The 22,747-nt window shown below is 48.7% G+C and overlaps 1 protein-coding gene across 6 annotated transcripts in view; it reads left to right on the top strand.

Annotated features, from left to right (window-relative positions):
• The window catches only part of ZDHHC3 (zinc finger DHHC-type palmitoyltransferase 3), a 61,178-nt gene that overhangs the window by 30,635 nt on the left and 7,796 nt on the right, over positions 1–22,747 (top strand). For 2 of the 6 annotated variants that reach the window (XM_055280355.2, XM_055280334.2), the window contains 5 exons: positions 1,984–2,108; positions 11,667–11,763; positions 12,452–12,533; positions 16,207–16,337; positions 18,797–20,492. In XM_055280355.2, coding sequence (XP_055136330.1) covers positions 1,984–2,108; positions 11,667–11,763; positions 12,452–12,533; positions 16,207–16,337; positions 18,797–18,955 — 594 coding nt within the window. In that variant the 3' untranslated portion in view covers positions 18,956–20,492. Of the gene's footprint in view, positions 1–1,983; positions 2,109–11,666; positions 11,764–12,451; positions 12,534–12,659; positions 12,744–16,206; positions 16,338–18,796; positions 20,493–22,747 lie in introns of those variants that run through there. The other 4 variants (XM_055280344.2, XM_055280326.2, XM_063611003.1 and 1 more) reach the window with 3 other exon arrangements.

The following is a 22,747-nucleotide window of genomic DNA, read 5'->3' on the forward strand; positions in this document are numbered from 1 at the left end:
GTCCCTCGGGCACTTCAGACTCAGCATACCCTAACTGAACTGATCAGCTTCTCAGAACTTCCTTCTGCTCTCTTAATGGCTTTGACGTGCCACCACTTACCAGCTGCTAAAAATGGAAACCCTACTGGGGTTCATCTCCTCCCTTTTTGTTACCCTCTCCACCACCCAATAACAAGTTGTTTCCCTACCATCATTTGTAGATTCAGATCTCAGAATTTCCTCTCCACTTCTCCCCCTCCATCCTCATAATTCAGTTTTTCCTCACTGGACCATCAACAGTAACCTCCTATGTGGTGTGTGGAATTTTCATCTCTCGCTCTTCTTATCTGATCCACATAACACAGGCAACTGAGCTCTCTTCCTGAAGCACCAGTGTTACCTAATGGCTCTAGGCTACCTATAAAGAAAAATCCCATCCCAACCTGGCATTCAGCGTACCACATGGGCTGGCCCCAGCCCATCGGTCCGGACTCCCTGCTGACACTGCATACACACAGCTCAGCACACTGATATTCTCCCTGTCTCCCAGATATGCCATGCTCACCCTCACCTCTTTGCCTTTACTCATGCCCTCCTCTGCTGGAATCCCTTTTCTCCCACAGGTCTACCTAGCCAGCCTCTATACATTCCTTGAGACAACTCTTGAACATCACTACTTAAAACTCCTCTGATTCCCCTGGTTAATTGGCTGCTGGCTCCTCTGTGCTCCCTCAACACAAATACCTTCCACAGCATGTAACCCCTTTTACTAGAATCGTTTATCAGCCTCCAAAACACTATAAGCCTTGGAGGCAGGGACCTCGTTTGATTCCTGAGTCCATAGCAGTGAGCATGAGAGCACAGGGCTCAGCACCAAGCAGGCTCTTGGTGGAGGTTGGTTATTAAGACCCTACTTAGGCCTGTGCACTGCCTGTTTTCCTTCTGCTTGGATCGGTGCACAGCCAGAGCAGAATCTTACGGCATTTTGGCTCTGCCATTGGCTCTAAAGAATGCTAAGTATTCACAAGCATACTCCACAGGTGGAAGAGCAAATCAGAGAGCAGCTCTGGCCAGACAGCAAGTCAAATACCTCAGGGCAGCAGCTCCCAGTTGCTTGTGGATTCACTAAGAACCAAATATAGATTACCAATTATTCATAACAACACCACTGGTAAAAATAAAACTTAATCCCAGCAAACAACCCATTAAAATGTGGAGCTGCAAATTTTGATCTGGGGAAACTGTTAGACATGATGCTCACCAGTGAAACTTAGAAAGGGAGAAGCTGATATCAGGAAATTTAATATAGACCAAAAAATAGTCAGTGAGCCAAATCCTCACTGCTATATAGGAGAGAATGGATTCAATGAAAATAATTTCAGTAAAATGAAAATATAAAGTAATCAGGAACAATGTCACTGTTCAGTGTAGAAAATTAATCAAAGAATTGGCCAGGTGCGGTGGCTTGCGCCTGTAATCCCAGCACTTTGGGAGGCCGAGGCGGGCGGATCACAAGGTCAGGAGATTTGAGACCATCCTGGCCAACATGGTGAAACCCCGTCTCTACTAAAAATACAAAAAAATTAGCTAGGCGTGGTGGTGCATGCCTATAATCCCAGCTACTCGGGAGGCTGAGGCAGGAGAATCGCTTGAACCCGGGAGGCAGAGGTTGCAGTGAGCCGAGATTACACCACTGCACTCCAGCCTGGGTGACAGAGCAAGACTCTGTCTCAAAAAAAAAAAAAAAAAGAAAGAAACAAAGAAAAGAAAAGAAATCAAAGAATTAATGTGGCCTAATGGCATTTCCTCAGAAAAATTTTTGGTCAATAAATATTCCTTAATGTTGGCATAATTCTGAACACAGAGTCCACATGTTGTTGGTATCAAAGTGTCCTGTCCATGTGTGTGTGTGGTTGCTGCTTTCAAGTAACTATCCCCACTGTAGAATGTTAGAGCTGATAGAACCCCCCAGCCCAACCCTGATACCTTTCATCTTTCCTACAGGGGGCAGTGCCCAAAGGAAATGCCACTAAAGAATTCATCGAGAGTTTACAGTTGAAGCCTGGGCAGGTGGTGTACAAGTGTCCCAAATGCTGCAGCATCAAGCCCGACCGAGCCCACCACTGCAGGTACACTCACTGGGGCTCACCTCCTCTCTTCTCCCACTGTCCTGCCGCCCTCCATCCCTGCCAACACGTGCCTCCTGGAGTAGCACACACTTCCCCAACATGGGCCAAGTCAGCATCAGGATTCCAAATGTCCCGTGCTCTGGGCAGAGAGTGATCATTGTGAGTCTCGTTCCTGGTCCCTGTGAGCCCTCTAGATTGCAAAGAGCATTTGGTTTGAGCTCAGGACACCTGTCCTGGGACTTGGCTCTGCTACACCTGACATAGGACCTGGGCAGGGCCTTTGTTTTTATATATGTAAAATGGAGAGGATTTCTGCTTTTCCTACCTCACAGCTTTATTACAAGGGTACCATGACAAAAAGCTTTAGAAAATCATTCTGTGAATGTCTAGGACTTGAAATGAAGGGGTTGTCCTTGAATGAAGGCTTTCTTTTAAAACTTCTAAAGGTTATGATAGTTGCAGAATTAAACCAAAAAAGAAAGCCATTTCCCCATCTTATCTGTGGTCAGTTTTCTATTTTGTTTTCAGGTTTCTTTATTAAGTTTTTCTGATGAGAAGACATCTAGCTAAAAGTTGTACTTTATTGGCTGGGCACAGTGACTTACACCTGTAATCCTAGCACTTTGGGAGGCCAAGGCAGGAGGATCACTGGAGCCTAGGAGTTCAAGACCAGCCGGGGCAACAAAGCGAGACTCTGTCTCTACAAAAAAATTTTAAAATTAGGCCAGGCGCAGTGGCTCACGCCTATAATCCCAGCACTTTAGGAGGCTGAGGCAGGCGGATCACCTGAGGTCAGGAGTTCGAGACCTGTGTGACCAACATGGAGAAACCCCATCTCTACTAAAAATACAAAATTAGCCGGGCGTGGTGGCACATGCCTGTAATCCCAGCTATTCGGGAGGCCAAAGCAGGAGAATCGCTTGAACCTGGGAGGCGGAGGTTGCGGTGAGCCGAGATTGTGCCATTGCACTCCAGCCTGGAAAACAAGAGTGAAACTCCATCTCAAAAAAAAAAATTTTTTTTTTAATAGCTGGGTGTGGTGGCACACGTCTGCAGCCCCAGCTGCTCAGGAGGCTGAGGGCAGAGCATCGCTTGAGCCCAGGAGTCCGAGGCTGCAGTGAGCCAAGGTTGCACCACTGCACTCCAGACTGTGCAACAGAGTGAGACCCTGTCTCTAAAAAAATTGTATTTATTTATTTTGAGACTGGGTCTCACTCTGTAACGCAAGCTCATAGCTCACTGCAGCTTCAGACTCCTGGGCTCAAGCAATCCTCCTGCCTCAGCCTCCAGAGCAGCTGGGACTACAGGCATGCACCACCACACCGAGCTAATTTTATTTTTTGTAGAGACACAGTCTCACTTTGTTGCCTAGGCTGGTCTCGAACTCCTGGGCTCAAGTGATCCTCCCACTTCAGCCTCCCAAAGTGTTGGGATTACAGGTGTGAACCACCTCGACTGGCGTACAAGGAAACTTTAAATGCTAAATTACAGAAATGCAAAAATATCACTTGGTCCCCTTTTCAGAGGGTATGTGTTTGGGTGGGGAGGGGTTATAGAGGAATGAATCTGCTCCAGGTGTTGGAGATCATCCTTGTCAGGCTTAGCCTGTGGAGACATTTGGGTGTGTGAGAGATGTGAATGGCGATTTCTGCCTGGCCTTGCTGCCTGTCTTTCAGAGGAGAGTGGCCAGTCTCCAGCACTCAGATTCCAGAGTCAGCTCCCCATTACCTGTGCTGTGCCTGCGGCACCGCAGCCTGCCCTGCCTCAGCGTCAGTCATCTATTTTCGTCTTCCTACTCACCCCTGGAAATTGGGATTGCTGCAGGGATGGCCTCCCTAGATAAAGAAATTAAGGTTCAAAGGGGTTAAGTGAGTGCTCCAAGGTCATACAGCAGTGAGTACTAGAGACAGGTTTGGGTCCCGGCAGTTCTGGCTCCAAGTCCAGACAGGGCTCTTTCCACAGGAACTCCAGTTTGGGGATGACACATGTAACTTTATGTAGATGTATGTATGTTTTTCTGTCTGAAAGAGAGAAATCTGCAGACCTCCTCAACTGGTTGCCACCTGCTTGAGGGAGAGGGCTGAGGAGCCTGGGCAGGGGTCTATGGTGATTGCTAGCTCCTCCGGGGTTTCTGTCTGTGGGTCAGCTTGCTTCTGAGATCTAATTCAAGGCTTGCCTCCTGTGCCTGAGATGGAGGCTTCAGTCTGGTCTTTTCTTGCCACTCTTGGGCTCAGGAGCCAGCTGTTTTCTAACCATCACTCAGATTTTTTTAAAAAAGCTCAGCTTGCTTATGTGGTTTCTCAGGATAGCCCGGTGTGATGGAGCAGACTTTGGCCTTGAAGTTGGAGTGGTTGGTGTTGGAAGTTCAGCTGTGTCGCTTGCTACACGGTGGACCTTCGGCCAGGTGCTGCACCTTTCTGAGCCTCAGCTTTCTCCTCTGTAAAAAGGGTTGTTTCTTTGTAGTTTGTTGTGAGAATTAAGTATGAGTAACTGTGAGTCACCTAGCTCAACAAGCATAAGCTATTGCTAATAGAAGAATGTGTATGGAGTTAGGGATGTGCTGGGTTTGTAAAGGCTGGACCAGAACGGGGAGGTGTTAACTTTGTATTATAGAAAAAAACTTTTGGTGATTCTTTTCTCTTCTCTCCCTGAGCCCTCAGCTGCCTCCGCCGCCTGGCATTTTCCTCACTGCCTCCTCCTTGCCTCTCTCCCCAGGATGATCCAAGGGAGGTAGTCTTGTGTGCTAGCAAACAAGTTAGCTTGGGCAAAGCAAGAGCTGCTGATTCAGATGAACTAAAGTGAGGATGCCTGTAGAGTTGCCTGTTCCTGCCTCAGAAATGCATGCTGACAACTGCTCCTTTGCGATGGTGTGTGGTGGCCCAGGCCAACTGGGGACCCACAATTTTGGATAAGCAGAATCCCCAGCACACCAGACAGACTGGGTTTGTTTATAGTCGTTGAGCCCAGAGGCTGCCTGCCTGGTTAAAGTTGATGTCGACCTCGCCCGCTCAGGTGAAGGTGCATGTGTTCACATATGTTTGCGCTCAGCATTTTAGAATTTGAGACTGTTTCCATTCCCTTGTCTCTGGTGGATACCACAGATACGCCCAGACCTTGGGCCTGTAGGTGTTCCTTCCTGCCCTATGGTATGTGGGTGGGTCTTTCCTTCCTAGGAGAAGCACTCTGAAACCCCATGCTCTTTCGTCCTGGTGTCAATCTCCTGTTCATAGGGACCATGGAAGCATATGCAAACTCTGTGGGAGGAGCCATTTATGCCAATGTGGATGGCCATGGCATTTGGCTTATGCTTTAAAGCTTGTCCAACCCATGGCCTGTGTGCCACTTGCAGCCCAGGACGGCTTTGAATGTGGCCCACCACAAATTTGTAAACTTTCTTAAACATTAGGAGATGTATGCGTAGACTTTTTTTTTTTTTAGCTCATCGGCTATTGTTAGTGTTAGTGTATTTTATGTGTGGCCCAAGACAATTCTTCTTCCATTGTGGCCCAGAGAATATAAAAGATTAGACACCCCTGCTAGGTTCTTCTGCATGAGGAGGGAGAGACCTCTGACTTTGGCAGCCCCCCCGCCTCCACACCCCAGACACCCACACTGAGGCTGAGACAGTCCTGGGCTGCTTAGAGCCCCTGACAGATTCTTGTTGTTTTGTCTTTCTCATGGTTATGATTACTGAGAAAATCTATGTAGCACTAGTATTGTTTTTAAAGCATTTTGCATACATTTTTGGTGCTCACAATGACCCTAAGAGATCAGAGTAATTCTGCTGAGGCTGATTGGAGAACCTAAGTTTCTTTGACCAGAGCCCAAAGTGAGGACCTGCTCTCAGATCCCCTGTTCTTTCCACTCCACTGCACTGTCTTTCCCAAAATCGTTTCTGAGCTGGAGCCAGGATGTGGTGTAGATGTCTTTTTTGCTTGTAATTTTAGTCATAGCCAATGAGGGGTAAAATGAAAACCTGTGTGTGATGCCATGGCTCACTTAGTACTTTCTTGCTGTTTTCTTTTTATTTTCCCCACATGAGCATCCCAGTCTGATGTAGTTGAACTCATTTTCCAGGCCTGCTCTTTCCTGTCTGTGGTGTCAGAGACTTCATTCAGCTGACCCTTGCTAAAAGGGGCCCTGGGCTTGGCTCTGAGCTCGGCTCTGAGCTTATAGAGGTGGATTAGACCTGGCCCTGGCTCTAGGAGCCTCCCACCCAAGCAGGGCAGGCACACTTCTCCACCATGATGCAGTTTGGTAAGTGCTGATATAGGGAGAGACAGAATCCCCATGGGATGTGGCTATGTTTCCATGTTGAACCATCACCCAGGGTAAGCAAGAGAGCCTCAGCCAGCTCCTTTGGGGATGAGTACCAAGTAAGGGCCCTCATACCTCCCTGGAGAGGAAACCCATAAGCCCCAGAGAAACTGAGTACATATGAGCCAGTGAGCTTGGTGGATTCTACCAAGGTTTGGGGCCTGAAAAAATGGTAGGAAATCTGGAGGAAGGGGAGAAGGGAAGCATCTGCCTTCTTCTACAGTGATGACAAAGAAACACAGAAGGGGCCTGGGAAACCTGGAAGGCCAGGACGCAGATACCTCCATTTAGGGCATTTGGTCTTTTCTGTGATTGTTATTGTACACTTGGTCCCTGTGCCATGGGAGCTCACCAGCTTACAGCGTCTCATCCACGAGACTCTGGAATTAGTGCCAGAAAGGAATGCCAGGAGAGGACTGTGGACAAGAAGGACCCTTAGAGGATAGAGTGGATTTTGCCAAGTGGAAAGAATGAAGAAAGGGCCTCAGGCATTGAGGCCATCCACAGCCAAAACGGGGAAGATGGCTGAGCGAGTGTGTGGAAGAGGCTTTCAGTCTGTGAACTGTGAGCCTTCCTTGGCCTTGTGTTTGGGCTGCCCTGCTATGCCTAGGGAGGGAACACTGCTGAGCCCCCTGCCCGTGTGCATGCAGTGGGGGCTGGGAAAAGGGCTGGCTCTGAGGTGATTGATTCTCTGTGGGGAGTCAGGAGTTGTGGGGGGAGGCCCACATTTATTCTTTCTCATGGCAGATGGTGCTGAAGGTGAAACAGCAGGGCAGGGTGTGGTATGTCCTTCACTGCCCTTCAGCATCTGCCTCTGGTCCCTGTCCTTGGCTGCTCCAGGCTCCAGCCCCAGCACCCTTCTGGCCTCTGTGAGCAGCTCAGCCTCTGAGCAGTGCCTCCAGCCACCGTGGGATGGGCCTCACCCCACCCACTCTGCACACCACCTGGCCCAAGAAGGGTAGTGGGGGTTTGGCATTTCATATCTTTGAAAACAGGAAACTCGGGGACCAGCATTTTAGACCAACACTTGTGGCCCTCAGCAGGCTGTACTCACTCTCCCTGCAGTGTGTATTTTTCTAATTTGGAAGCCCAGCGAGACTCAGCCCATTGGGAAACCCAGCTTCCTGGTATTCACGCGTTGTCTCCAGAGAGGCAGGGAGGAGACGGAAGAATAGCTTTGCTGTAAGAGCTTGTTTAAACTCTTAGGCAGCTTTCAGAGGATGTCCAGCCACTTGGCACCTCTCTGCCGCTGAGCCAACACTGTCTCAAGAGCACCCACTTGAAAACCCTTTTTAAAAATAAGTGCAGATGAAAGAGAAACTGCTCAGGAGCCAGGAGCAGGGAGGTGCTTACCCTCGGGAGTTTGTTCCCCAGATGGGGAGGGGATTAAGAAACCCAGAGGTGCTGGTCTCTGGAAGAACATGCCAGAAACAGGCTCTATGGAGGGAGCGTGGCACCTGGTGCCTGAGGCCTAGGATGCAGGGAGTACTGACTCTGCACTGTCTACTTATCTGCACTTTTAAAATTGTGTACTGGGAACAGGCATTACCAATTTAAAAATATATATTCTGTATATATACTTATATGTATATTCATGTGTATTTTTACTATTTTACTATGTTGCCCAGGCTGGTCTCAAACTCCTGGGCTCAAGCAATCCTCCCACCTTGGCCTCCCTAAGTGCTGGGATTGTAGGCATGAGCCACCATGCCCTGCAGAACTAAGGAACTTTTTTTTTTTTTTTTTGGAGACAGGGTCTTGCACTGTGCCCCAGGCTGGGGTGTAGTGGCACAATCACAGCTCACTGCAGTCTCCTTTCCCCACCCCAGGCTCAAGTGATTCTCCCACCTCAGCCTCCCGAGTAGCTGGGACCACAGGTGCACACTACCACACCTAGCTAATTTTTTTATTTTTGTTAGAGACAGGGTCTCACCATGTTGCCCAGGCTGTCTTGAACTCCTGAGCTCAAATAATCTGCCTGCCTTGGCCTCCCAGAGTGCTGGGATTACAGGCGTGAGCCACCACACCTGGTCTTGAACTAAAGAACTTTTAAAAAGGAAATATAATTGTGTTATTTCAAAGCTTTGTTTATAGCATTTCAACCTGTTTTGAACAAATAATGCCCCCAAAATGATAAAAAGGAGACTAGAATTCATTAAAATAATAAACTGAAAAAAAATTGTCAATGAGCACGTCTATTGGCTGGTGACCTAAATAAAGAAACAGGCAAAATTAATTGAGAGAGTTTATTTGGGCCAACATTGAGGACTGCAGCCTGAAACACACTTCCAAGTTGCCTTCGTTCAAGCGGGTTTTTGGGGGGCTTTTTAACTTTTAGGTTCGGGGGTACATGTGAAGGTTTGTTACATAGATAAACTCGTGTGATGGGGGTTTGTTGTACATATTATTTCATCACCCAGGTATTAAGCCCAGTACCCAATAGTTATCTTTTCTGGCCCTCTCCCTCCTACCCTCCACCTTCAGGTAGATCCCAGTGTCTGTGTTCCCATCTCTGTGGCCACATAGTATTCCATGGTGTATATGTACCACATCTCTAGTCAATCTGTCATCATTTAGGTTGATGGGCATTTAGGTTGATTCTGTGTCTTTGCTGTTGTGAATAGTGCTGCAATGAACATTTGCATGCATGTGTCTTTATAAAGCGTAGAAGGATTTCTATTCCCCTAGGTATATATCCAGTAATGGGATTGCTGGGTTGAATGGTCGTTCTGCTTTTAGCTCTTTGAGGAATTGCCACACTGCTTTCCACAATGGTTGAACCAATTTACACTCCCACAACAGTGTGTAAGTGTTCCATTGTATCCGCACCTTCGCCAGCATCTGTTGTTTTTTGACTTTTAATAGTAGCCATTCTGATTGATGTGAGATAGTATCTCATTGTGGTTTCGATTTGCACTTCTCTGATGATCAGTGATACTGGGCTTTTTTTTCATATGCTTCTTGGCCACATATTTGTCTTCTTTTGAAGTGTCTGTTCACATCCTTTGCCTACTTTTTAGTGGGATTGTTTTTCTCTTGTAAATTTGTTTAATTTCCTTATAGTTGCCAGATAATTAGACCTTTGTCAGATGCATAGTTTGCAAATATTTCCTCCCATTCTGTAGGTTGTCTGTTTACTCTGTTGATAGTTTCTGTTGCTATGCAGAAGCTTCTTAGTTTAAGTAGATCCCATTTGTCAGTTTTTGCTTTTGTTGCGATTGCTTTTGGTGTCTTTGTCATGAAATCTTTGCCGTATGTCCAGGATGGTATTGCCTACATTGTCTTCCAGGGTTTTTATAGTTTTGGGTTTTACATTTAGATCTTTAATCCATTTTGGGTTGATTTTTGTATATGGTGTAAGGAAGGGGTCCAGCATCAACCTTCTGCATATGGCTAGCCAGTTATCTCCAGTACCATTTATCAAATAGGGTGTCTTTTCCCCATTTACAAGCAGGTTTTTAAAGGGAAAAGGGAAAAAGGAGCGGGCTGATACAAAGCTGTTTGACAGGAACTCTCATTGGGTTACAGAAATAACATTGATTAGTGATTGGCTGTACATTGTTGAACTATAGGGTGTATGTCATTCCATGGCTACTTGGCATTAGTCTAGAGCCCACATAGCTAGTGGCTTCAAGAGGTAATTATTTGCTGGGCACAATGGCTCATGCCTGTCATCCCAGCACTTTGGGAGGCCAAGGCAGGTGGATTGCTTGAGCTCAGGAGTTTGAGACCCACCTGGGCAACCCCATCTCCATCAAAAATACAAAACAATTAGCTGGGTGTGGTGGTGTGCACGTGTGGTCCCAGCTGTTCGGGAGGCTGAGGTGGAAGGATTGCTGGAACCCGGGAAGTTGCAGTGAGTCGTGATCGCACCACTGCACTCTAGCCTGGGTGGCAGAGGGAGATCCTATCTTAAAAAAAAAAAAAAAAAAAAAAAAAAGAAAAAAGAAAAAGGTAATTATTTATCTCAAAGAGGGGTGTGAGACATGACTGCTGTCACAGGCTGTCTTATTTCAGTGCCTCTCTAGGCCTAATAATTAAACAGGCTCACATCCCTCAGATAAAAAGTTTTTTTTTCTTTCTCATGGCAAATGAGTCTTTCTAAACTTGAGCTTTGGGAAGCAGTTGCTTTCAAGCCCCCAGTAGTCCTGGACGCTTGTTTCATATTACTTTGTATTGTCCAAAGGGGGAGCGGGTTTGTGCTTACTATCAAATAAGCTTGAAACAGGCTCAGCCCAAAAATTATCCCAATAATGTTAGAAATGTGCAAATTAATGAAATGATCTGGTCGACAGTTAAGCTCAAATGACTTTTTTTTTTTTTTTTTTTTTTTTTGAGACAGAGTTTTGCTCTTATTGTCCAGGCTAGGGTGCAGTGGCACGATCTTAGCTCACTGCAACCTCTGCCTTCTGGGTTCAAGTGATTCTCCTGCCTCAGCCTCCCGAGTAGCTGGGATTACAGGCATGCACCACCACACCCAGCTAATTTTTGTATTTTTAGTGGAGATGGGGTTTCGCCATGTTCGTCAGGCTGGTCTTAAACTCCTGACCTCAGATGATCTGCCCACCTCAGCTTCCCAAAGTGCTGGGATTACAGGCAGGAGCCACTGTACCTGGACTCAAATGACTTTTCTGCTTGCTTTGTTTTTTTTTTTTTTTTTTGGCTCAATGGATATCATCTTAGAGCCGAAAAGTTCTTGGAGCTGGGCTTCCTGCTGTCCTTGACCTTGCTCTGAAATAGCCCTCTCTTCTGTCCTTTGTCCTTCCATGGTGGAAGTACCTGGCCCTCCCTGGTAGCACCTCATAGTGCTTCTAGAACTTCCACCCATCCCTTAGTGGTTTGGTCTTTTTGGGGAAATAGGTAGCAGCCATTCTCCAAATCTTAGCCCATTTGGTCAAGTTTTTGAAACTGCTTCATTCTTTTTCTCTCAGGAAACCAAATTGTAAGCCCCATTACCTCAGGAGAGCCGGCTCTTTCTTAGCCATGTCAGTTCTGTCCTATGTATGTGTCAAGCTAAGGGGCTTTGGAGAATGACTCTGTACCCCTGTTTGGAGTGACTGCCACCCCTGGGGTCCTGACCCTGCCTCCCAAGCCCCACATGACACACCCAGCAAAACCCCTGGCAGTGCCCAAGGAAGCCATTTCAGAGGAGTGGAGCAGGAGCCATGGGTTCTGCGTTCCCCCGGGGCCCTCCCAACACCATGGGGACACCCTAAAGGTCTGACCTCTGGGCTGTTTCAGTGTTTGTAAGCGGTGCATTCGGAAGATGGACCACCACTGTCCCTGGGTCAACAACTGTGTAGGCGAGAACAACCAGAAGTACTTCGTCCTGTTTACAGTAAGTCAGCTTCCAAATTCTGCCCCACCCCCCATGAAGCAATGGAGCACTTTGTTCCTTTGAAAATTCTCAGCATTCACGATGTTCTTTGCTGCTGTTCAGAATACTGCCCGGCCCTGTAGATCTCCGCCTTCCTGCCAAAGATCTCTGTGGCTCAACAAGTGCCTGTTCCTAAGCCCTTCACTTGAGCGTTTAGAAAATTGATTTGATTAACTAGGAGCAAAGGCTGTATTCTGGGCTCCCATCCCAAGTGTTGGACCTAAGTAGCTCAAGAAGGCAGTTTGGGTGATGACCTCAAATCCTGAGCTGCAGGTAGGTGGAATCTACTTAGTGCAAGGACTAGAAGGGCCCTCAGCAGTCAGCACCCTGGCTTTTCAGGGAGGAGGTACAGCAGGCTTGAACCCCCCTCCCAGGCAGCTCAGACTGCCTGGAGCCCAGGTCATGTCTGGTGACCGGCTTGTTTCTGATCTGGTTCCGCATAGTCCCGAAGATGGCTGCTCACTTGACCCAGGGCTGGTGGGTAGAGGGATCTGTAGGGAATCGCTAGCTGGCCCTCTGGTCCCTCCTGGTCAGGCCTTGGCCTGGCTAAGTGTTCCTGAGTGGCAAATTCTGAGTGCCCCTGTCTCAGGAGCCTGTGAGGTCAGAGGGTTCTCACAACAATGGTGTCTGCACTGGTTTCCTGTTTCAGATGTACATAGCTCTCATTTCCTTGCACGCCCTCATCATGGTGGGATTCCACTTCCTGCATTGCTTTGAAGAAGATTGGACAAGTGAGTATGTGCCGAGGCTTTCCTCCCTGCTCCTGGGTAGGTGTGTGACCTGAGTGGGGGCGGGGAGGCTCTTCGTTTCCTTCATAGTGCCAGGGGCCAACCTCATTTTATTAAATCTCCTGAAAGCCTATGGACTGAACAGGGAAGAAATGGCAGGGGCTGGAATCTCTCTTCATGAAAAAATGCAGCCCCTTAACATCAGTTCGACAGGTAAAGTCGTGAGTTGGACAGACAGACCCTCTGGACTGAGCGTGCCCAGGGAGAATGCAGGCCCCAAGCAAGCACAGAGGCCGGTTCCAATGCGTGGGAGCTGTGCTGGGAGAGAAGTTTTGTTTTCTGTCTTTCTATGAGGCACTTAAATCAAAGGTCATTTTATTCCAGTCTTGTAGAGATTCATTTTTTACTTTCTGGCTAGGACATGGAGTTTCTTTATTAATTTGTTTGGTTTTTGTGATGGTGTTTTTTAACTGCTTACACTGATAATTGTGAATTTACATTAAGATTGTAGATAATTCTTCCTGCTTTAGAGGCATCCCACTGAAATGTGCAAATACTGAGGAAGAAACTCCAGCCAGAAGATTGCACAGATCCTGAAGGAAAACAATAGATGCTGGAGGAAAAGAATTAAGAGGCCACTCGCTGGGCTGGCTCTTTTGCACTCACAATCTGTGAGACAAACGTCTTGAGCAAGGAACTTTGTATTTCCTAAGCTTTTCCCTCCATGGGCCTCCTTTTTTTTATTTCACTATCTTTAGAACTTTTGCTCTTCCTATACATGCTGACTTCGGGCATAAGTCAAATGGCAGAGGTCAAGCCAGCAGACAATAGAGAGAGGAGAGGAGGGTAGGGGTGAGTGGGTATTTGCAGAACTTGCCATTCTGCATATCTAGGTGAGTCGCCAGCAAGTTCCTGATCACTTGGTGAGCATTCTGAAGTTACATGCCTTCTGCTAGGCCTGGAGAACCAGATCTACTCCAGATGTGGCGTTGGTGACTTGACAAGGGAGTCCAATTAGGATATTTTATCATCCCAAACACCTCCCACCTCTCGTCAAGTTAACAGACTTGGGCAGGTGATAGGGGTAGCACAGACTGTCAGTGAGGCAAAATGTCCCTGTTGTTGGAATGGTGCTGGAAGGCACCATTGCATTAATGCCTACTGGGAGCCAGGAATGGCCCAAAGGGCTTTTTGAGCGGTGCATTGTTTCGCCCTTATAACAAGCCTGCAAAGTAGGAGAGATGCTTCCCACTTTGCAGATGACAAAAGCTGCGGCTCACAGAGGATGAACAAGTTTCCAGGATCACTCAGCTAACAAGAGGGTCTGTAATTCAAGCCTAGGTCTGGAGCAAGGTTTTTAGCCCTGTCCGGTTGACTCCAGTAGTCAGGGTCCTCCCAGCCATGCTCTTGATTAACTGTGGTCAAAATTCCTGATGGAGTGGGCTTCAGGCACCCAGCTTCTATGGCAGCTAGGCTGGGAAGGCACAGGTCAGTCCCCAAAGTTGAGGCCTGAGAGTTGACTGTATATGACCGTTACTGCCCTCACTGCTCAGCCCTGGTGGAGCTGTTGGGCCATAGGAGCTGGTGTGAGTTGGGGCAGAGGGCTGTCCCCCAGGATTAGGGCACTTTGAGTTGATATTTAAAGAATGTTAGGGAGGTGGTTCCACACTCCCTGATCTGATTCCTACCTCTCCAAACTCCATTGGTAATTCCTGGGGCCCAGCCTACAGAGGAATGATGCTTGCTGCTTTGCAAGGAGAGAGAATAGGCCATGGCCCTGGGCTCTTCCACCAGCTCCAGGGCAGCAGAGGTAGGTAAGAAGGAGGTGCTTTGTCCAGCAGGCACCCCCATGTGCTCCTGCCAGGCCAAGGCCGAACTGTGCAGATGTTCTTTCATGAATTCTTAAGCATTCCCCTGTACGGAAAGGAAAACAAAATCTCAGAAAGCCCAAACCTCTTGCCCAGATCCTTTTGTTGTCAGGCACTGTCCCAAGGCTGGTTGTACAGCAGTGAGCAAAACAAAGTCCCCTCCTGTAGTTTGAAGTGTAGTTGGGGAGGCAGCTATCAAACCAGTACAGAAAGAAACAGGTAATTCCACAATGCAAAGGACAGGAAAGACACAGGAGCCGGAACAGAGTATTAGTATGGGCCTTGTAGTTAGAGCTCATGATCAGGAATTGGTGCCAGGATTTGTACCTCGTGGTGTCTGCCAGATGTCAGAGCCTCTCATTCTCCCTAACACCCTGCCCAGCCCAAGGCCTCCCATACTTGTAGCCACCTACAGCCAGCCCATCAGGCTGGTGGCCACCCCAACCAAGCCCTGCCCCACAAGGAGCCAAGAAGAGAAATCATTCTGAGGCATTGATAAGTTCCCAGGGAAACCTGAGGAGATACGCATTGTAGATGAGATGTTTCTTACCTGTCACCCACATGGTGCTTGGTATCTTTCCAAGCTCATTCCCACATTTGACCTCCCTTGCCCCTCCTGACATTCCCATGGGGGAGCCAGCAGGACGGCTTGGATGGAGTGCTTACTCCCTTAATTCCCAGAATCAGTGAAGCCCGACTCTGCCCTCCAGGATCTGATCTTTCCAGCCAGGGAAACAGGCACAAGTACGGAAGCAACAAGAAACAAACCACAGCCCAGGCTCAGCCAGCATGGGCAGCTGCATTGAGGCGCAGAAGTCCTTAGGTGAAGAGTGCCAACCAAGGGGCCTAGCCTGTCTGCCAGCACCATCTCCCAGGCCACCTTCCAGGCCTGGCATTTCCCAGGCCACCTCGCTTCAGGGCCCTCCCCTCCCTGCTCATCCCCACCATCTCCACAGCACCTTCGCTTTTCTCTTCCATGCGCAGGGTTTCTGACTTAGACTTTGTTCAGACAAAGGACTCTGCTGCTTAAAAGCAAACCATACCTCTAGTCAAATCTCACTGCTTCACAGTGCAGTGGGTGGAGGCCTGAAGATGGCGGGACTGGCCTTAGGTCCCCAGGGCTGGAGGCCAGAATAGTGAAAGTGCCTACTCTGGGCCCATGCCTCTTTGGTCAACTCCCTGGCCTTTGGCACTGATGGCTTAGGTGCTGCAGATGTCCCTGGGAGCGGGGGCAGTGCATTGCCTCACACTGTGGTCAAGGCTGAGCCCTAGCAGTTCAACTGCCCCTGCCGAGCTTAAAATCCCAACGCCACCAAGTGATCCTCCACAGCTGCCTGTGAGCTGATGGGGCACAGAGGGGCAGCACGTCATACAGGAATGCCCAGAAAACCTGTGGCCATAGCAGGACTGGACAGGCCTCCCCTCCTATGTACCTGCATTGTGCTCTCTGAGGAGAGGAGGGTCCCCTGTGGTGTCGTCAGACGTTCATGCCTCACTTCAGAGGCCTTCCTGGGCCCTTCCATGTGTCAGGCACTGTGGCACTGGGGGCAGTGAATAAGGAATGATTTGTGTTAGAGAAGGGAAGCCCTGGCTTGGGCCTGGCCTGTTGAGGAGGCCTCCCTGAGGGATTGAGAGATAGCCAGCATGGGCCAGGATGATTCTTACCATAGCCTGGAGGCCAGAGACCTGTGGCACCCAGGAGGAATGAAGGCCTGCAAGCAGGAGGCAGAGTGGGAGCCCAGTGGGGCGGTGAGCCTGGGCAGCAGGCAGTGGGTGACAGTACCAAGCCATGCGTGCTTCTCTTTCAGAGTGCAGCTCCTTCTCTCCACCCACCACGGTGATTCTTCTCATCCTGCTGTGCTTTGAGGGCCTGCTCTTCCTTATTTTCACATCAGTGATGTTTGGGACCCAGGTGCACTCCATCTGCACAGATGAGACGGTAAGCAGGCGGCTCTGCCCACTATTTCCACACCTGGGGATAGGGAGGACCCAGGGTCAGTGTTGCTGGGAGAGCTGCTCACAGTCAGACCGGAGCCCAATGGTCAGGCCCCTGGTGTGCAGGACACGGTTCTTTGTTTGCAGTTACACTTGGGTCGTCTTCATCCACACACAAGTCCTCCAGCCTTGGGGCAGCCATAGCAGATCACACCAGGAGCGCGGCCCAGCAGCTGTGGCTGAAAGGCTGCCTTTACCACATTTCCTTCCATCCCCCCCATGGCAGGTCTTCCTTTATACTGTACTGCATTAGACACTCCACTAGGTACTGAGGGCACCCTTCCCATCTGAGGGCCACAGGCTTGAAATAGAGTGGTTGACAGGGTGCCCTAACTCAGCTGGGACAGGCAAGTCAGCTTGCCAGCCATGCCTGGGTCCTGAGGGCAGAGTCAGGAGACAGGTCTCCCTTGAGCCCCCAGGGCAGCAGGCTTTTACCTGGCCTCTGGGTCATCTCTGTCTGGGCCAGCCCTGGTGCTCGTCCACTGCCTTCTCCTCACCCCCACCATCACCTCCCATCTGCCCAAAGCACCTTTGCTGGAAGCTTTGAGGCTGCTGGCTGTGCCAGACTGGGGCCTACTCCCTTGGTGCCCCTACTGCTGTCTCCTGACCTTCCTAAGGTGTTTGAAAACCTCAAGGTGGTCAATCCCTGGCTGCAATATGGGCATTTCTCTGGGGATTTACATAGGAAGAAGGGGCAGCACTTAGCTCTGGGTGTGAGGAGCAAGCAGAGCCATGAGGTTGAGAGCCATCCCTGTATGACTCCTGGCATCCTGAGGCCCCCTCAGGGTCAGCTCTCACCAGTGGTCTAGGGCCCTGGGTGAAGGTTTGGGCCTAAGGGTAGTCAGCATTAGGAGTGGGCTCGTAGGACGACAACATCCTCCCGCTGCTGCTGGGCGCCTTCCCCCGTGGGCTTAGAGGAGCATGTGCAGAGAAAAGAAGGGACAGTGCTGCCCACTGCCAGAGCACCATTGTTTGGGTCTTTCGGCAACTTTTAGAAGGTTGCGGGGCTTTTGGCAACTTTTTTTTCTTTTATAAGAAATGATGTCATTGCAAAAGAGTTTCGGTAAAACTAGTAGCCAGTGGTATAGATCCAGCCCTGTATCCAAGCAGTAACCGTGACCAACTTCTCTGCGTAAGATATGCAGGGAACCCGATGGGGATTCTTTCAGGACCCGCCTGCCATTGGGATATTGCCGGGCCACAGTCTGGGGGAGCCAGAAGGCAAGCTCTCACGGCCCCAGTCCTAGCTGTTCTTCCCTGAGAAGATCATTCCTAAAGAGAATTGTGTTGGAAGGAAAGGAGAAAGCTGGAGGGCCCTGCCCCACCTGGGAAAGGGTGTCTTCCCTTTGCCCTGTGCCCTTCCCAGGTCCCTAGGCTGTGAAGAAAGACCCAGACTCAGCTGTCCTGTCAGCACCCCTTTACTAGAGACCACAGCAGACAGACCCCTGGCCAGGCTTCTGCCAGGCTGCTCCTCTCCTGTCCCTCTGGGCAGGGGCCCTGTTCTCAAGCCCTGCCCTTTGACCAGCTCCATGTGAAGAAAGGGGAGCGGGGAGGAAGCAGCTTTTCCCCCAGCCCCAGTTTTTTCCTGAGACTTAGCAGGGGAAGTGGCGCCGGCTCCATGACAGCTGCTGCGTAGGTGTGCGCCATGCTTCTCCCCAAAGGAGCCACTAGGAGGACCTTTGCCATGCCAGGCTGGCTGGCCTGGCCATGCCGCCCTCTAACCTTTACTAATCCCTCCTCCTTCCTCCTCTGGTGACTTCTCCCCTCATTCGTGGTCTGTCACTCCTATTCAACCTTCTCAGTTTGTGTCTCACCGGCCCACTAAGCGGGGTGCTGCTTGATCCCCCAGGCTGGTGAGACACATAACGCCAGAGCAGTCATTTGATTTGTTACTTTTTTTTTGTCTGCAAAGTGGTCATGGTAGCTTCAAACTTCCTAGGAACCTATCCCAAACTAATGGCCATCATTGGTTGTGATGATTGTGAGCGCCCCAACAGCTCTGAGGCCTCCTATGCCAAAGCCTTCATAGCACTCCATCCACAGCCCAGCACAGAGTTTCTGAAGAGCGCCTCTGCAGAGCTCAGCGAGGGGCCAGGGCTGGAGAGATGCGCTCCTTATCTTAGCGACACACCCCGGCCTGGCATACTTAGAAGCAGCAGCTTCTGTGCCGCTGATAGTGCTTCTTTTTCCCTCCCTTCTTGGAGGGACTTGTGAATGAGTGCCCACCAAAAAAAGGAGAAATTTTTTTAGTAACACTTTTTATGAGAAAGATGTATTATGTAGACAGCTTTGTTGCTTTAAAAAGGAAACATTTACTCCATTCACCTCTCACTGTGGACCTCCCTCCCCAGAAACCACAGCAATGCAGTGCTTGACTGAAAGTATGATTGTTCTTGTTTTCAGGGAATAGAACAATTGAAAAAGGAAGAGAGAAGATGGGCTAAAAAAACAAAATGGATGAACATGAAAGCCGTTTTTGGCCACCCCTTCTCTCTAGGCTGGGCCAGCCCCTTTGCCACGCCAGACCAAGGGAAGGCAGACCCGTACCAGTATGTGGTCTGAAGGACCCCGACCAGCATGGCCACTCAGACACAAGTCCACACCACAGCACTACCGTCCCATCTGTTCTCATGAATGTTTAAATCGAAAAAGCAAAACAACTACTCTTAAAACTTTTTTTATGTCTCAAGTAAAATGGCTGAGCATTGCAGAGAAAAAAAAAAGTCCCCACATTTTATTTTTTAAAAACCATCCTTTTGATTTCTTTCGGTGACTGAAGCTGCTCTCTTTTCCTTTTAAAATCACTTCTCTGGCCTCTGGTTTCTCTCTGCTGTCTGTCTGGCATGACTAATGTAGAGGGTGCTGTCTCAGGCTGTGCCCATTCTACTAACTGAGTGAGACGTGATGCTGTGCGTGGATGGAATAGTCCAGACACCTGGCAGGGGATGCATGGGAAAGCCAGGAGGGCCCTGACCTCCCACTGCCCAGGAGGCAGTGGCGGGCTCCCCGATGGGACTTAAAACCTCACCGAAGACGGATGCTTACCCCTTGAGGCCTGAGAAGGGCAGGATCAGGGCTGGAGCCTTCAGAAGGGACCTTGGCACAGCGACGTCATCCCCCAAGTGGACACGGTTTGCCTGCTAACTCACAAAGCAATTGCCTGCCTTGTATTTTATGGGCTTGGGGTGTGTAGAATGATCTTGCGGGGGAGTAGGGAGAGAGATGAAAGAGGTCTTATTTGTATTCTGAATCAGCAATTATATTCCCTGTGATTATTTGGAAGAGTGTGAAGGAAAGACGTTTTTCCAGTTCAAAATGCCTTATACAATCAAGAGGAAAAAAAATTACACAATTTCAGGCAAGCTACGTTTTCCTTTGTTACATCTGCTTCCTCTCTCACCACCCCATCTCCCTCTCTTCCCCAGCAAGATGTCAATTAAGCAGTGTGAATTCTGACTGCAATAGGCACCAGTGTCCAACACGTACAGCCCTACCATCATCCCCTTCTCATTTTATAAACCTCAAAGTGGATTCACTTTCTGATAGTTAACCCCCATAAATGTGCACGTACCTGTGTCTTATCTATATTTTAACCTGGGAGACTGTTGTCCTGGCATGGAGATGACCATGATGCTGGGGTTACCTCACAGTCCCCACCCTTTCAAAGTTGACATTATGGCCATCCCATTGGCTGGAATCCACAGACACACCTAAGCCTGTGGCACTGAGACAGAATAGATTTTCCATTTGAGAGGCACTTCCTGTGTCAGTCTTGTTTGAAGGAGGTGGTGATGGTGGGGAGAGGTGAAGGAGGTAGGGAGTGCCCTCCAAGTGCAAAAATAACAAATATGATTATTGACCATCTGAGAATTCTCACACATTGATTTGTTTTTTAAGCAATTGCCAGAAACCCCCTTTTTTTAGCTTTTCCTTGGGGTGGGGGTAGGAGATAAGGTTTATTCAGTCCTGTCCTGGGTAGGGCCAAAGTTAATCTAGCCATGTGATTTTTCAGAAAAGTAAGTGGAACATGCTGCCACTTTTCAATTCTGTCAGTGCTTCCACATGGAAACAAAATGCAATAAAATTTTTCCAAAACCTGTTCTGATTTAGCTCTCTCTCGAGGTGTTACCCTTAGCGGGAGGCTGACTATCCACAATCTACTTGAGTTTTCTCTGGTTGGGTGTTTGTTTCATTGCTCCGTCTCTTGAATGAGGATACTTTATTTTTTTGGTTTTAAAATGCATTTATGGTCCCCCTCTTGAAGCAGCTTGCCCCACCAGGCCTCTTTCCTTTGCTTTCTGCAGCCCGAATCAGTTCGTTTGTGCTGATGGGCTCTCCTAAGAGTTTTCCTGAGTCAGTTAACTTTGACTCGCCTCTACGGTGCTATTCATGCGACACAGGCAAGGCTGAGATGCTAAGATTTAAAAAAAAGAATGCTGTTTTAGATCAAGTTGATAGCATTTGTTTTCCATATGCTTTTTAAAAATTTTTTCTTAATATGCAGTTCACTTAGGTGTACGAAAGAAGTGTGATTGTATTAACTAGAGCGGGGCTGCAGCTCTGGCCCTCCCCTGGGGGAAGAGATTGGTAATACTCCATCTTCCAGGGCATTTTTTAAAGTGAGCCAGGTTAGCTCTTTTCCCCCGGTATTTCTAAGGAATGCAGTAGATAGTGCTGAAGATGCACTGACTTTTTTTTAATCTTAAAAATAGAAACTCCTCCTTTAAAGTTGTACATACTGTGCTTATCTTTCCAATAGAGTGGGGTTCCTTCAGATATCCTATAGGATTCTGCCCCTGGTTTTGTGTAGGCCATGGCTAGAAAGAGTCAATGTTTCTGAGCTCTCAAACCAGTTGCACTCAGAAGATAGGAATACCCCAAGATTCCTGGCATTTTTCCTATTTCATTTTTATTCCGACTGATATTTTGCCAAGAGCACAATGACTGAGGAATATAGCCATCATTTGCAGGGTAGTGATTGGTCCCCAGCCTGGCTTCCGCACAGGAAGAGAAAGCATCCCTGAGCTCTCCTCAGTATTTCCAGATGTAATGAAAGAGGACATCTTTCTACACAAAGTCGGCCCCAACTTTTGGCTTGGGCACAGGAGTTCTGATAGTACTGTTCGGTGCACTCATGGGAAATTGAACCAGTCGTAGCCACAGTCTTTCAGAGCCTGGGCTCTGGGAGTGGAAGTGAAAAATAAAGATGTGGCTTGTTGGATTAGGTGATCCCCAGCTTGCTTTCCTTCTGTCAACTCTGTCAGGTTTGTGTTCATAGCAACCAGACTGAATATGCAAAAGGCTTAGATCCAAGCAAATCTATAATCTATGCATATTTGCATGGGCTTGGTAATATCATGTACACAAAACATATTTGGGTAGAAGTGCATGTGCTAAATCTCGTTTTAGTCCTACCATTTTGTCTTCTTCATACTGTACTTCCTCTTTTTTGTTTGAGACAAGGTCTTGCTCTGTCACCCAGGCTGGAATGCAGTGGCACAATCAGAGCTCACTGCAGCCTTGAACTCCTGGGCTCAAGTGATTCTTGTGCCTTGGCCTCCTGAGTATCCAGGGCTACAGGCATGTACTACCATGCCTGGCTAATTCTGTTGTTTTTTAATAGAGTCAGGGTCTCACTGTGTTGCCCTAGCCAGTCTCAAATGCCTTGCCTCAAGCAATTTTCCTGCCTTAGCCTCCCAAAGTCCTGGGATTACAGGCATGAGCCACTGGGCCCAGCCCTGTATTTCTTCTTGAAAAAGCCCCAAGTATTAGCTTTTGTTCATCTGGCTAGGCCACTTAAATAGTTAGAATCCACCATCCCCTAATGCAGAAACCGTTCAGGTGAGGTAAATTAACAAATATTTTAGGCCGGGCGCTGTGGCTCACGCCTGTAATCCCAGCACTTTGGGAGGCTGAGGCGGGCGGATCACGGGGTCAGGAGATCGAGATCATCTTGGCTAACCCGGTGAAACCCCATCTCTACTGAAAATACAAAAAATTAGCCGGGCGTGGTGGCAGGCACCTGTAGTCCCAGCTACTCGGGAGGCTGAGGCAGGAGAATGACGTGAACCTGGGAGGTGGAGCTTGCAGTGAGCCGAGATCGCGCCACTGCACTCCAGCCCGGGCGACAGAGCAAGACTCTTGTCTCAAAAAAAAAAAACCATTTTAAACACGTATGTGAGGTTGTCATTACACAGAAACTCCTCTCCGGGGGGGCTGGGATAGGCTTTCTCAGCCAGACTAATGGGTTTTTAATTTCTTTCTTTTCAAGACTTGCAGTGTATCAGCTTAAAGGGTGAGCCAGCCAGTAGAGGGAAGGGGCCCCACCTAGAAGGTGCCCTTAAATATCAAAGA

Source organism: Symphalangus syndactylus, chromosome 1, assembly GCF_028878055.3.
Source record: "Symphalangus syndactylus isolate Jambi chromosome 1, NHGRI_mSymSyn1-v2.1_pri, whole genome shotgun sequence".
In the NCBI taxonomy this organism is placed as follows: domain Eukaryota; kingdom Metazoa; phylum Chordata; class Mammalia; order Primates; family Hylobatidae; genus Symphalangus; species Symphalangus syndactylus.